We start from the raw sequence: 14,165 nt of genomic DNA on the forward strand, positions 1-14,165 counted from the left end.
CGAAGAACTAATTGTTAAATTGTGTATTACGTAAAACAACAACTAGATGGTATTTTAATTCCATTTTCAAAAAAGGAAACTCTCAGTAGAGATTTTATCTCGACTTTATTGAAGTTGTAAAAGTTAAATACATAAACTGCGTTTTGTTTGCAGTTCAAATATTATCTGTTTTAATAGTAAACAGTCCATTTTTACAATGTATTGTCATTTCAGTTAGACTTCAATTAGACATATTTTTTGTTTTAAGTTGCTATTTTTTTATATTCATGTGCTTCAAATTAAAAAGGTGTCAGAAAAAAAGCATGCTACTTGTAATCTTTGTGGTAATACATGTTTTCAAATTTTCAATACATTTCAAACTACTCTGACCCATGTTTGTCTAGAAGATGCCCTCAAAATTCACATTTATTCTTTTAAATCAGAGCACACATATAAACATTTAGTGGAGACGTAAGAACATATTATACATGGAAATCCTGAAAGAGTTTCAAAGGTAAAATCTTAAACACATGTTCTTCATGACTTGCTGTCAGGTTGTTGAATTTGAAGATCCTTAACGGAAGTTCTGACTCTCTGCTTGATCCCCAATGGTAAGCCGAGGATCTGCTGTGTAAATAACTCCACAGTTATCCTTTCTGGGATCACACTCCCCAGTGTACATTCCTCATCTGTGTAGACACATTAAAAAGGGATGACTATTTTTCAAGATTTTTTCTTATTTGATTTTGGCTTCTACTTTTTCTCTTTTCATTGTTTCTGATTTGCTCACCGAGTGCCTCTTCTTCTTCTTTCTTTTTTTCTTCTTCTTCTTCTTCTTTTTCATTGACACCCAAAAGGGTGGAAAAACACTCTGCGACCTCTTCTTCTGTCATGTGCTCTCCTGTAGTTCACATCACAGAGCACATTAAGTTCATGTGGCCATTAAAACAGAGGAGGGTCCTCGTTCATGCAAAAGTTACACAGGTGAAAACAGAGTCGAAGAGAAAGATGAAGTGTCTGCGTACCTCGAGCCTGTAGAAATTTTATCATGTCACCTTTCTGGATAATAGGATTCCCGAGAACATTCTTTTTTCCAAGAACATGAAAAGCTTGAACGAGTTCTTCACTGGAGAGACCGAAGGCTGGTCGATGATTTATGTACAGCTTGATAAAGTCCTCCAGGTCAATATCAGTCACATATTTTCCAGTTTCAGCATATCTGCTGAATTTGATCTCATTGAACATGTCTTCAATCTGGTAAAGATAACACAGTGAACTGTAATAAAAGTTCCTACAACTGAAACAGGTTTTTTTTGTGTTGTCCTTATACCTCTTGTTCTGTAGGAAAGTGTCCCAAAGCTCTCATTAGAAAGGGAACTTCTGATAGAGGAATTTTGGTAGTTACTTCTATCCTCTTCATCATGTCAGTGCCTTGATGACGAATTTGGCAATAAAAGAAAAAGTCCTCCATTTCCTAAAGATGCAAATGTTTTAAATATTAATTATGTGTTTGGCTTTCTGGGTTGTTTGCCTAGAGAGCCAAACAAGCTAGAAATGCCTCTGGTTACTGGAGATTTTGGATTCTTGTTGCCAGAGAAAAAAAAAAAGATTGCACATTCTGTGTTTCTTGATATGATGAAACACTATTTTGTCCCAAACAGCAAGAAATGTAACATGGTGGGGGTTAAAGGGAGTCTCTTGTTAAACTGGGTGCATTGTTCATGCATATTTCATTGGAAATGTTTTCTTAAGGAGTCACAAAAGAAGTTACTGAAATATGACAGCTTCTCCAGTCTGAAAATGCTCATTTTTATGCCATGAGTTGTTCTGTCTTTGTTAGATGTGCTTTCACACATCTCAGTAGTAGTGTAGGTTTCAGTGGCAATATGATAGTCCCACAGAGTGGATGTCAAGCTGAATCAACTCCTCTACTCCCCAGATCACATCTTGCAATTAAGGCTAACATAACAACATTATGACTCTTCTCTGGGCATTTGCTTAACTTTTAACTCACCTTGTAAAATCTGCCATCTCTTCCACCCTTGATGAGTGAATAAAAAGGTTCCATGTTCTCTCCACTCAAGGCAGCTGATGCATCCAACACGCTGTGAAAACAGGAAAGAGAAACAGGATCAGGTCAAGTCGGTGCTCTGTTCTCACACTGTCTCTGGCTGATGACTTGGTAGAAGCAAAACTTACTCTAAGTTCACTTTCCATGCCAGAGCACTATTGTCAGAGCCTCCTGCAGTAAAGACAAACTTGCCATCGTAGGAGCAGGAAAAGGTAGACACGCCTGTTGGATGGCAGATCAAAGCACTGGACTTGTAGGGGTTCCCGTCCAACGGCAAAATCTGCAGACCCAACTGAAGGATGCAGAAAATCATTTTCAGTTTTTAAAGATCTTACAGTTAAAGATTAGCCACAATAAAATACTGCTCCAGCACTGACCATATCGTTTGTGATAAATGCCAGGTGACGTGATTTTGTCTTGGATGTCATTGACTTGGGAAGAACCACAATTTTTCCAAGTGGAGAACCATAGGTCGGGCCAAGAAGTGTCTTTCTATTTTTGTAAAAAATATATATATTACCTACACTGCAATTGGAGGTGACAAATCAGATTTAGTCTCATGATTTTACAGACCTGCACATGGTGGTTGTGCTGTTGAAAAGTTTAATCTTGTAATTGTCTGAGGCAACAAGAAGGAACTCCTCTGGGTTGAGAAAAGGATACCAAGTCATGCACCGTGGCACGGCACTTTGCTCTATACGCTTTATGCTGATGAGGAGGAGCTTGTTGTTCTCACTCTTTTCCAACTCATACTCCACCTGTTGCTCCATACAACACATACACAGAGTTACGTACAAGAGTAGTTCATTAAATAAAAATAGTATCAAAAAGTCAATAAATTTTAGTAACCCAATTCAAAATGAAACACAACATTAAGAAAAGTAAAAGGCAACAATAAGTGGATCAGAAAATATTAAAATAAATAATGTGAATTAACTAGTTGACGGTCCAATCCCAGGGAGAGCAGTCGTGGTTTGGCGTTGTACAGCTGGACCCCAAAAAGAAGGTCTTGGATGGGCTTGTAGTGAGAGCGGTACCTGCCCACAAACGTCCACTGACGCAAAGAGTCTTTGTAACCCTTATTGCGGAAAAGTGATACAGCTCTACCAGCATCCTAATAGTGAGGAGACACAAGAACGATTAAGGGCATTTTTTTTTTCACTTTTTCTGAATGAAATCAGTGATCCGTGAAAGAAATAAGGATACTGTTAGCTTTGAAAATAGTTATCTCATGAATAAGTTGCTTGTCTCTCTACTCTAAGCTGGAAACAGGATGAGGTGGACCGTCCTGTTAGCTGAAACTAGCTGAAACCAGAGAAACCGGTTTCAGCTAGTTCAGAGAGACCCCTCTACTTCTAATCTTTAAGTTTCTGTTTGATTGATCAATGGTGTATCGGTAGTTTCACTGAGTGAAAAACCTGATGACACAAACTCACTGCAGTGGCAAGGTACTGTGAGTCATGAGAAAAGGTGATCAGATGGATGCTGTCTTTAATGCAGTTGAAGATTTCCTCAGGGTTATTTTGCAAAGTGGTGGCATCCAGTATGTAAACAGCTCCAGTCCTAAAGCCCACTGCCAAGAATACACCTGCACAGTGACAAAAAGACAACTGATGGATTTTAGATGTCAACCATATTGCAAACAGCAGATAAAACTGGGCATGGGAAGCAGTCTCAGATTTTTATATCATGCATCTTTCAAGAAGCAGACCTGCTCACCTTTTGGGTCAAAGGTAATAGACTGAATCTGCTTTTCTGTCTCGAAGAACCTGTTGCCAATGACTGCTTTGCAGTTATAATCCCACAGTCTTAACATGCCTTGTAGGTTGCCATAGGCTACAGCTGGTTGAAAAGGATGGCATGTCAGTGCATGGAGAGGGTCAAAATCATTCTGAAGAACAGTCTGAATGACTCCGGTTTGTGTATTCAAATGTATAATTTTGGCATTGATTGTGGAAACAATGAAATTCCTACAAAGAAAGAGACTGAAATAAGAAACAGTGCATTGTAAAAATACAGCTTCAATCTGCAATGTATTTTGTTGGGATTTTATGTGATTGAACAACACAATGTGGTTTGAATGAAAATGACTAATTTCAGCATAAATCCATAAGAACTCAGAAGTTTCTTAGAGAAAACTGTGAACAAATGGGAAAAAGGGGTTATAAAATAATATCCCAAGCTTTGAACATCTCACAGAGCTCTATTTACTTTATTATCTAACAATGAAGGGAACCTGGTACATCTGAAAATCTACCAAGACCTGTAGATTAAATGGCAGGGAGGGTAAGGAAGCATCAAGCAGAGAAGCAACTAAAGGCTAGCATGGACATTTGTTGTCCAGTCGGATGATTACCTTAAAAATACGTAAAAGCTGCAATGGAATAGTTTCCTTAACACTGAATGCATGTTGTAAAGCAACTCGGATCGAGTAACATTGATAACACTTGAAATTTTTCGCTCACATAAGCTTGCCTTTGTGTCTGAGCTATTTTGAAAAGAAGAATGCAAACAAAAGTTTAAGCCTCTCGAGGCTTAAAACTAGAAACCACCAAACAATGTATGCAGCTGTAACTGCAGCAACAGGTGGTTCTACTGCCTCTGGAGTACAAATACATGCTATTCTCATCAGGTTTTTATTTTAGACATATTTTAAATCCTGTTTTGTTCCCCTCCTGCTACTTTATCTTTTAAAATCATTGAAACAGCAGTTTTTGTTTGCGACATTAAAAACGTTGAAAGACTTTAAGGGGTATCACTACTTGTGCTGGGGACGGTAGTATTGGCATTTTGTTTGTCAGATAAAACAGAGTAGGATGCATTAGACTGTACATCTTTTACCTGATAATCAACGGGTCCACATCCAGAAAGTAGTCATCCTCAATCTTCTCGTTTGGTAATTCCTTGGAAAAGGAAATATATACTACGGGATCCTGGTTGAAATCGGTGTACCAGCTCACAAGCAGGAAGTTTTCATCATAAAACCGGACATTACCGTCTATGTCACCAGTTACTATATAACTGTAAGATTAGAGGACATAAACAAACTGGTTACAAGGTCAATTTGAGGTACAAGTAAATGTCAAACAGTGAGTAATCACGGCTCTGCGTACGTATCAGTTATGGTGAGAACAGTGATTGGCTCTTGTTGGATGTGGATTGTCTTGATTCTGCCAAAGGACTGGGTCTGTTGCTCAACCAAGTTTTTACTAATGTCCCACGTCAAAATCGAGCTTCCGATGGCTTTCAGGACCTGAGGCTTTTTCCAGTGAAACACTGCACGACTTAGACACAAGTCCACAAAGGGGATGCTTTTAGTGGGATCAGTAGTAAGCTTAGCAAATACATCTGGATCAGTTGCGGGGGTGACCTGCAACACATGAAACAGCATTTCGATAAAACATGCAAACAATAGTTTAAATATAAACCTTCAACAAATATGTTTACTTTCTTGAGGTTCAGCGCAAAGTACTTCAAGCCTTCACTGTCCTGAAAAGAGACAAAAAGTGTTTGATACACTACATTTTTTTATGCCAACTGTATATTTATGTTTTCCTAAAAAGCAATTATGTGAAGTTACCCATTTGTAGATTAACATGTGAGTTTTACTGCCGCTGAGAAGCTGAGAGTTATCATTTGGGTTAAAGATGATGCGATCCTGCAAAAATAAATTAACACTATAATCCAATACCTCATCGATACAAAACACAGGATTTAGATGATTGAAGAAAAGAAAGCATGCTTACTTGAAAACCATGTTTGGGATTGAGTTCAGCCTGGCAGAGAGATTTCTGCTCTCCACTGGTCCAGTCCCAAATAAGCACACTCTGGTACAATCGTAAAGATAATTAGATGCACACTGTGAGTAGTGTTGTCAAATTCAGTAAGAAAAAAAACACTATTAAGGTTGCACTGATAATGTTACTATGTAAACGAGGACCTGGTTTTCACTAACAGCATTTGATAAAAATACAGCATTCGAAAGCTTTTTATTAATATTTACTATTTGTTAATAAATCCATCAACATGTATCCTTTCATACTCACTTGAAATTCTGCATTGCTAAGAGTCACTAGGTATTTTGTGTCGCTTGAAAACCCCGCAGAAGCGACATTGCTGCCAGGGTGGCACTCAAACATTGTATTCACAGGAATACTAAAAGATTTATCACAAACAAGATTAGCCTCATGAATCATAGTCAGGTCAGGACACAAGGAATACCTACATCTACTAAAAAATAAAGCCTTACCCAGAGTAGGAGTCCCATATAATCAACATGTTCCTTGACCCTCCGTCGACTGTTGCTATCCAGCGTCTGTCCTCACTCACACACATGCATGAGATGGGAAAGGAGTGACCCTGAAGATGATAAAACATCTCACCATGCAGCTGAGAATATTATTCCACTGGTTCAGTTTTGTTCCAGTGTTTCCTGATTATTGGATTGCCATACAGACAGAGTGAAATAGGAAAGCTAGCACTCTTTGAAGCTGTGGTCTGTTCAAAAGGGGTAAAGATCTGGTTTGGACTCATCTGAAATCCTAACTGCAAAGTTAAACATCTTGTTTCAAACATTAACATTCACAGCCCAATGTTTAACATGTTTGTGACACTTTACTGCATTGTAATATATTCCAAAAAGTTTGTTGTTTTATTTTTACATTTGGCATATTACAACCAAATACCTCATTGTAATTTATTGATATTTTATGCAATTCACAACACAAAGTCACCCTGTTATCAAACTGAGTCTTTCTCTGGGGGATTTGATCGCAGTATAGATCCAGCTATTCTGAGAAGACCTACAAGATTTGTTAGAAAACATCTGTAAGGTTCATATGAACCAAAATGCACTGAAATTGAACTTTTTAGCCAGATTGCTAAAACATTATCGAACATACCATAATATTATGCCACACATCATCAAGCTGGTAGTGGCAGCATCATGATGCAGAAAACCTGTGGTAGTCTGAAAAAGACTTGACACTGAGGCTAACATTCATCTTTCAGCAGGGCAACAACATTAAGAATACAGCCAGATTTACAACTGAAACCATTTTCTAATTTATATTTAGAAAGCCACATCAACTCAAAACCCACTGTCTATTGCTTTGCAGTGGCATATAATAAAAACAACCCAGACATGCATGTTGTAGAATAACGTTTTGAGCACTTTTGCTGTTTGTATACTTTCACCACATTGTAATCCTCAACTTAAATATTTGTTGATATTTGGGAGAACTAGAATGCCCAGTGTGTGTTTTTACCTGGAGAATGTGCTGGGAGTTTAAGGTGTGATTGAATATGATGCCAACATGAGCCGAGATATAGAGGAAAATGAGCTGATTGCTGTCTTGCAGACTGTAGATGGGGAGGACAGGATTCATCCCGAAGGCCCTCTCCAGTGACTAAATGAGAGCAAGAAGAGAAAAGTTGAAATTGTATTTTATTATGATAAATGGAATATTTGTATTACATATTTCCTGTGCTTTTAGACACCCATATACAGTTACATCTCAGGAATTGTCTATATCATTTTATTTAAAACATAAGAATATGTAAATATAAGCGCACAGACAGTGAGATATAGTTCAAATGATTATTCCTGTTAATTTTGATTCTTATTGCTAATGAAAATCAATTCAAAAATAACTTTTTCAACTATTGTACACTTTTCCATTCAACTTTCCATTATTCTACTTCGACGCCGCACCTTTGAAACGGCTATTAACCCCTTAATTGCCGCCCCCAAAACGCTCACATTACTTACCAGGACATGCATCGCAGGGCGAGCCGCCTCCTTTGAGAAAAGCGTGTCTTGGGTTGCTGTGTAGACTTGAGACTGCCCATGCATGTTGCTTCCGTCATATGTTGTGTGGACATTTTCTTCCTCACCTGCACACTCGCTGTCCTGCTGCTCGTTTGCACTCGTCGAGGTCGGTTGCTCTGTGCTGCTTGCTGACATGACGCCAGAAGACGAAACACTCTTAACTTTTCGACGACGAACTCTGAAGAGTTTCTTCCAGGTTGAGTCTGTTCAACTTCACGCTTAAATTGAACAAATTATTATTATTATTTTATTTTTTATTTTTTTTTTTAATGTTTTGCGGCAGGAACAAAAACAAAAAGACGTTGGGGCGAATTTCTTTTTACGAGAGAAGCGTTTCGTTGCTTAGCGACGACACAAAAAAGTGGGGTGTTCCGGTCAAACTTTTCAAATTAAAAGCTTAATTCAGGCTTTTAATTTTAACCTCAATTAATTATCAACCAATTGTAGGCAAATTAAGATGTAAGGGAAATATTTATTCATTGCACTTTCAGCTCAAGATATTAAACTAATATATAGAATCGCTGCCGAGAGAGTGATATATATTTCATTATAGGTATAAAAAACAAAACTGAAATCCTGTTTGAAATAAGATTTTGATGTACCGATAAAAATGAATTTTAATAGAGAAATGTCATGTTATGGTCTTCATTGTGTATTCACAACTATTAGGGTGCTGCAAAGACCGCAGCACCCTCCACATGGGAGGGTAAGCCAAAAAGACATTTCCCTCAGTGGCTGATAGTGGATCAATGTATTAATGGAAACCTTAGTGGAAGGAAAAAGTACTGTATATAGAGTTGCAGCCTTAAAAGTATTAACAGCACACAAAATATACAAATATGTTCACTTCTATATATGATGTAGAGTACAGAACCTCTACAAAATAGTTACTTTTGTGAAAGCCTTCAATATTCAGAATTTTATAAAAATAAAAGTCAGAATTAATATAAAATTAAATCTCTCTGGCAAGAACCAAAGAACCTAAAAGCTTGTTAATGACATCTGAAAGTTTTGTTTGATATTTTCTCCTGTTTATTTTTTATTCTCTGTCTATTTTTCTTGATGTCAAATGACATTTTTTCCCCCTTTTTTTCAATTTTTGTCACATGTATTTTGCTCAGATTAAGTATCTCCGACTGTTAATACATTTACCGAGTTAAGCTCCACTTTGGTATTATGGTTATTGTCGTCAACAATATTTTGGTTGTAAAAACAGCATATTTCATCCGATTTCAAATAAGAATGAATGACTAACTGAATAAATATCACAGTAAACTTGTAGTGTTGTCAAAGTAATGACCATTTTTGAGTCTTAAATTCTTGTTTTCTAAATGTCAAGCCTTCTTCATTGCCAGACGAATGTCTCACAGGCATTTCAAAATAAAATGCAATCATAAAAAGACCATGATCTAACAGAGACATAAGAAGTCAATTGGGACACATTTTATTCATCTAACCTAAAGATGATATTTTTTAATTTTAACGAGATATTTTTGGGGTAATTGTGGCAGATTAAAGAAGCGACCGCACATCCAACATTTATTTTGAAAGCATGATTTTACGTTGAAGTGTCTCTCTCTTCACAGCGTTTCCTTCCTACGTTTTTCCGGTTCCACAGGTTTCAGAAGTGGTCGAACTTCTGACTGCGTCAAATCTGCTTAACTTTTCGTTGGCGCATCACATTTTCCTTACTGTTATTTTATGTCCTCGGGCATTTCCGTGTCATTTATCGACTTATTTAAAGGTTTGAACTGAGATTGAGTGAATTATGAAGCGTTTATGACAGAAACCCTTCTTGAAGTGAAGAAACCTACGGAAGCTTGGGATGCTCGTTGAGTGACAGGTGAGCAGCAATGATTAGTTTTTTGATTGTTTTCTGCAAAGGTTGAGGTGTTGCTTTGAGTCGCCAGCATTAGCTCCGGCAACGTCAGCTGACAAGTCAGCCGCTCTGACTTTACAGCGATTAGCAAACGGCTAACGCCAATTCTTATACTAAATTAAGATTTATGAAGCTTCACTTGCTAGTTAACCGGGGAATCTGCATTAGATTTGTTTAGGCTTTTACAAAACCCCGTAGGATTTACTTATATTTTTCAAATGTTGCCAGAAAATCTTAAAAGTTCTCTAAACTTACAACTATTTTCAAGTTGCTTCTGTCTGTTTTCTGTCGGAGGTTTAATGTCTTCTAAACGAGTTACTGCATCAGTGCGGCGTGGCATGGAGGCGATCAGCCCCTGCTCTGCAGAATGTAATGGAAACCCAGGTTGCCTTAAGAGTGACCTTCTTACATTGACAATTCTCTGAAGATGATTGTGTCAGAGCAGTTTTCTGGCCAATCTAGCGCAGCAACACTGTGGTCATTGAACCAGCTTTTGGGATCTTTGGCAGAAGTACTTGGCAGATGCCAAGTACTACTGGAAAATGAAATCAGAAACGCCATAAAGCTTATCGTCAGAAGGAAGCATGAAGTGCTCTAAAGTCCAAATCAAAGTTGGAATCTGAAATTATATGAAGGGTTTTCCTGAACACTGTGTAGGAGGCCTGGGTGTCGAGTTTCTGCATCGGTTTCTGTCAATATTTTGCCACTTAGTTTCTCTTCCTAATACCTCTTTATGATTCATCTATTAAGGTTACCTAAGAAAGTGCCATCATGTGGACAGACAAACAAAGAGGGATCAGAGTTTCCCAGGAGGAGCTGCTTTGTAAGAACGCCTGTGGGTATTATGGAAACCCAGCGTGGAAAGGCTTCTGCTCCAAGTGCTGGAGAGAGCGATCACGCCCACCTGGATCACAGACACAAGACACGAGGTGGACGATTTACTTTTAACACACCATCAGCTTTTCTGTTTCAAACATGATTCTGATGTATTATCCTCCTCGCAGACCCAGCAGCGATGGAGCGCCACCCACATTCTCCAAATTCGAGGAGAAAAAGAATATTGAGAAGGGTCGACGAATAAGCACAGTGAGGCGGCTGTTCTGGGGCAGCGCTTCACCTTCAAAACCCCAAGGTTAGTCTTCTAAGCTTTAGGGTTGACTGTATTCTCAATAAAATATAAAAATAATGGAATAACAACTTAAAGGTTATCAAGTTGTTACATGCCAGTCAACAGGTAGGTTGTTAGAATGATGTGTTCAGATTTTCCTCCTCGCATAGCGTTTTGCTGGTTGGTTATGTAGGTTAATATTGTTGTCATTAAAGTTTGTGGTTGTTTTGTTGGAAAACTCCTGCTCTTTCTAAACGAGCCTCAAAGTTGTTAGAGATGATCATTTGCAGTTTTGCAGAAATCTTTTGGATGATATTTTGACCTTGCATCCACTTTCCAGAGACCTCTGAAAGTCACACTAAGATGTTAAAAGCCTATGAGAGCCTTGAGCCTGGAGACTTCACCGGTTTTCTAAAGATCCTGCGGAGTCCATCTTCTCAGCGTCTGCAGTCCCGCTGCACAGCTTTCCTCAACACAATGGAGGCTTATCATGTAACTATGTCCACAACTATCTGTACTTACGGCTGCTTCCTTTTTGAAAAGTAACATCCTTATCAAAGCCTGGCACCATTTTCAGAATCTGCAAATACAGAAGCAGTCGGACCTTGTCCAGGATTTCTATCAGTCTTTTGCGGAATATTTTAGAAGTGAGTACAATTGTTGCAGTTTGTTCAGTTTGTTTTTTCTTAAATTTAGAAGAAAGATGTTTAGCAGTCTTTTTTTGTTTTCAGGCTTCCCAGAGAGTCAGGTCACTCAGATAATGGAGCATGTGGAGAAGCTTATAATGACTCGATTGCACAAATGGGTTTTCTGCCATGACAGCTGCGATGATGAACAGAAGGACCTGGCTCTTCAACGCCGAATACGGTAACTCCGTTAAAATATCAGTAACTCATCTACGAATGTAATTAGTGACATTCATCCCTTCTGCAGTTATAAACGGGGGGTTTCTTCACAGTCTGGAAAAAGTTTGAATTATGTTTCAGATTTTGATATGTTAACAAAGTAGAATACAGAAAAATATTTTATCTTTCCTCTTTCTCAGACCTCATTTTTTGCTAATTAAAATATAAACTAAAATTCTGTATTTTGATTCCTCATGCATAAAAAAGTGTGTGTGGAAATTTTAGTGAAGCCCTCAGTTGGATGATCTTTACATCAACCTATTCATTTGTGTTTTTTCCTCTACATACATGAAACTAGGGTGCAAAGTCTGAAGTTTAAAAATGTGTATATTTTTAACTGGTAATTTTGTAGAACATTTTAAACATTGGCCCTCAAATCTTGATTCTCATTGATAATTTTCCTTTTCAGCTCCCTAAATTGGGTCACGCCACAGATGCTGAGTGTACCTTTTCCGGATGAAGACACCCCAGTCACAGGCGACCCCTTCCTGCCTGCCATCACAGGTGATTTACCTCATTTATTGTGGACATTTGGAAGCTTTCAGTCTTTAACTAACTTGAATAAAAGTGTCGTCCATCTCTTTGCTTAACTATTTAAATGTCCCAACATTAAGCAGACATCTGAATGCATTGAAATAATTTGATATGCCATGGTTCTCAAAATGTGTTACAAGGAATTCTCAGAGGAATCCCTTGTACCACAATTGTTTCAAATTGTTCCAACAATTTGAAACAATTTAGTAAATTAATAACTAAACTAATGTGGAGCCGATCAACCAAATAGTTTTAGTTAATATTTTTTTCTAGAGTCAACACAATTTTTTTTTTAAGTCCAACATATTGTGGCAGATATGGTTTGAAATATCTTGTTATAAAATGCTCGAGAATCAGGGTTTTAAAATATTGTCACGGTTTATTTATCTTTTTTTTTTCCCTTTTAATCAGCCATAATAGAAATGGATGCCAAGCGAGCGCCACAGGACAAGCTGGCCTGTGTGTCAAAGTGCAGTCAACACATTTTTGAAGCGCTGTCCACCTCCAACAATGAGCCTGCAAACGCGGATGACTTCCTGACGAGCCTGGTGTATGTGGTGCTGAAAGCCAACCCGCCTCGCCTCCACTCCAACATGCAGTATATGATTCGTTTTGGCCTCCCTCACAGCCTCATGGCTGGAGAGAGCGGCTACTATTTCACAAACTTGGTAAGTTGTGTTTGAAAGCGCTCATCCTTCATGCACCGCGGAGTTGGGGAGATAACCCAAGCTTGTCATTGTCCTCTGCTTCAGTCCTGTGCAGTGGCTTTCATTGAGAAGCTGGATGGACCAGCACTCAACCTCAGTCCTGAGCAGTTTGATGGCTACATGCGAGGTCAGCGCGCTCCTGCTACACTAAGGAGGCAGCAGAAGGCCAACAACACCCAGAAACTGCTGGAAGAGCTGCAAGGAAGGCAGGAGAAGCTGCACCAAGGTGTGAATGCTCTGAACATGCAGCTGCAGAAGTGGGGCGAAGTAGTTAATTCCCAGCTGGATGAGATAACCAGGCAGTTCGATAAGGTACAGAAGGTGATAACAGCTCAGATGGAGGCCTCTGAGGTCGGGACCTCTTCAGCTGAGGATGGATCCCAACAGAAGGAGGAGGAACAGCAGCCAGAGTGTGAAGCTCTAAAAGAAACGGTCTGATAGGCCACCAGAGGCATCAGAACCCCCTGGTGCCATACCTCATGATCAGCACTAACAGACGAACGCTGCTGGACAAAGGAAACCTACATTCCAAATTTGCACAAGTTTCCAAGCAAAGAGACGTGACTCATGAGCTGAAGAAATGAGAATGAAGGAAAACTTGAAGGAAACTTGGGGCACATTTGTCCTGAAGCATCTGAAGGGCCAACATATCTTTATCAAGTTACTCTAATTTTAATGAGGTTATTGAAAACATTCCAGCTTAGTTTAAAAATATGTACTAACACACAGGCACTTCTAACACAACATTCAAAGGTGCTGAGCACAAAATATTTTCCCTTTTTGTCATGTACCGCAATGGCTTAATGGTGACAGGTCAAAATGTGAAGTAGTATCAACCACTACAAGTTTTCAAGGGGATGTTTGTGACAAAGGTTTCTCAGAGCTGTCTAACTTATAAAATGTTTTTCTTTACAATTTTGTGTAACACATTTCCATATGTGACGGTGTACAAAAGATGTTTACAGTTACTGATTTATGAAGAAAATTAAAGTTATATTTTTGTTCAATAATTGAATCAAATTATAGATTAAAGCAATTTGATTTACAGATTATGTGTGACTCATTTTCAGTTTTACCCTGGTTTGAAAGTTTTTTGCTATTATAAAGTTTTAAGTTTAGACTAACTGCAGAGCAGACAGCTGACCTGAGTTA

At 38.4% G+C, this 14,165-nt stretch overlaps 2 protein-coding genes across 3 annotated transcripts; one reads left to right on the top strand and one right to left on the bottom strand.

Annotated features, from left to right (window-relative positions):
• Positions 1-110: 110 nt before the first annotated feature.
• Positions 111-8,202, bottom strand: cfap251 (cilia and flagella associated protein 251). Of its 2 annotated transcripts, none has more exons than XM_055048730.1 (20): positions 7,821-8,202; positions 7,318-7,458; positions 6,300-6,409; positions 6,097-6,205; positions 5,797-5,877; positions 5,631-5,708; positions 5,498-5,539; positions 5,164-5,420; positions 4,892-5,071; positions 3,770-4,035; positions 3,487-3,638; positions 2,988-3,164; positions 2,624-2,808; positions 2,428-2,542; positions 2,179-2,342; positions 1,994-2,084; positions 1,310-1,453; positions 1,005-1,233; positions 770-880; positions 111-668 (listed from the first exon to the last, which is right to left on the bottom strand). In XM_055048730.1, the coding sequence occupies exons 1-20, from the start codon at positions 8,013-8,015 to the stop codon at positions 517-519; spliced, it is 2,979 nt and encodes a 992-aa protein (XP_054904705.1). In that variant the 5' UTR covers positions 8,016-8,202; the 3' UTR covers positions 111-516. The 2 variants fall into 2 exon arrangements, with proteins under 2 accessions (XP_054904705.1, XP_054904706.1); XM_055048731.1 differs by having other exon boundaries at positions 112-668; positions 3,770-4,020.
• Positions 8,203-9,501: 1,299 nt separating this feature from the next.
• On the top strand, positions 9,502-14,063 carry LOC129371903 (rab5 GDP/GTP exchange factor-like). The gene is made up of 9 exons (XM_055048758.1): positions 9,502-9,723; positions 10,510-10,688; positions 10,764-10,891; positions 11,208-11,359; positions 11,445-11,514; positions 11,599-11,734; positions 12,182-12,276; positions 12,718-12,974; positions 13,059-14,063. The coding sequence occupies exons 2-9, from the start codon at positions 10,531-10,533 to the stop codon at positions 13,449-13,451; spliced, it is 1,389 nt and encodes a 462-aa protein (XP_054904733.1). The 5' UTR covers positions 9,502-9,723; positions 10,510-10,530; the 3' UTR covers positions 13,452-14,063.
• Positions 14,064-14,165: the final 102 nt, after the last annotated feature.

The sequence above is a fragment of the Poeciliopsis prolifica genome, unplaced genomic scaffold, assembly GCF_027474105.1.
Source record: "Poeciliopsis prolifica strain line A6 unplaced genomic scaffold, Auburn_PproV2 SCAFFOLD028, whole genome shotgun sequence".
NCBI classification, from domain to species: domain Eukaryota; kingdom Metazoa; phylum Chordata; class Actinopteri; order Cyprinodontiformes; family Poeciliidae; genus Poeciliopsis; species Poeciliopsis prolifica.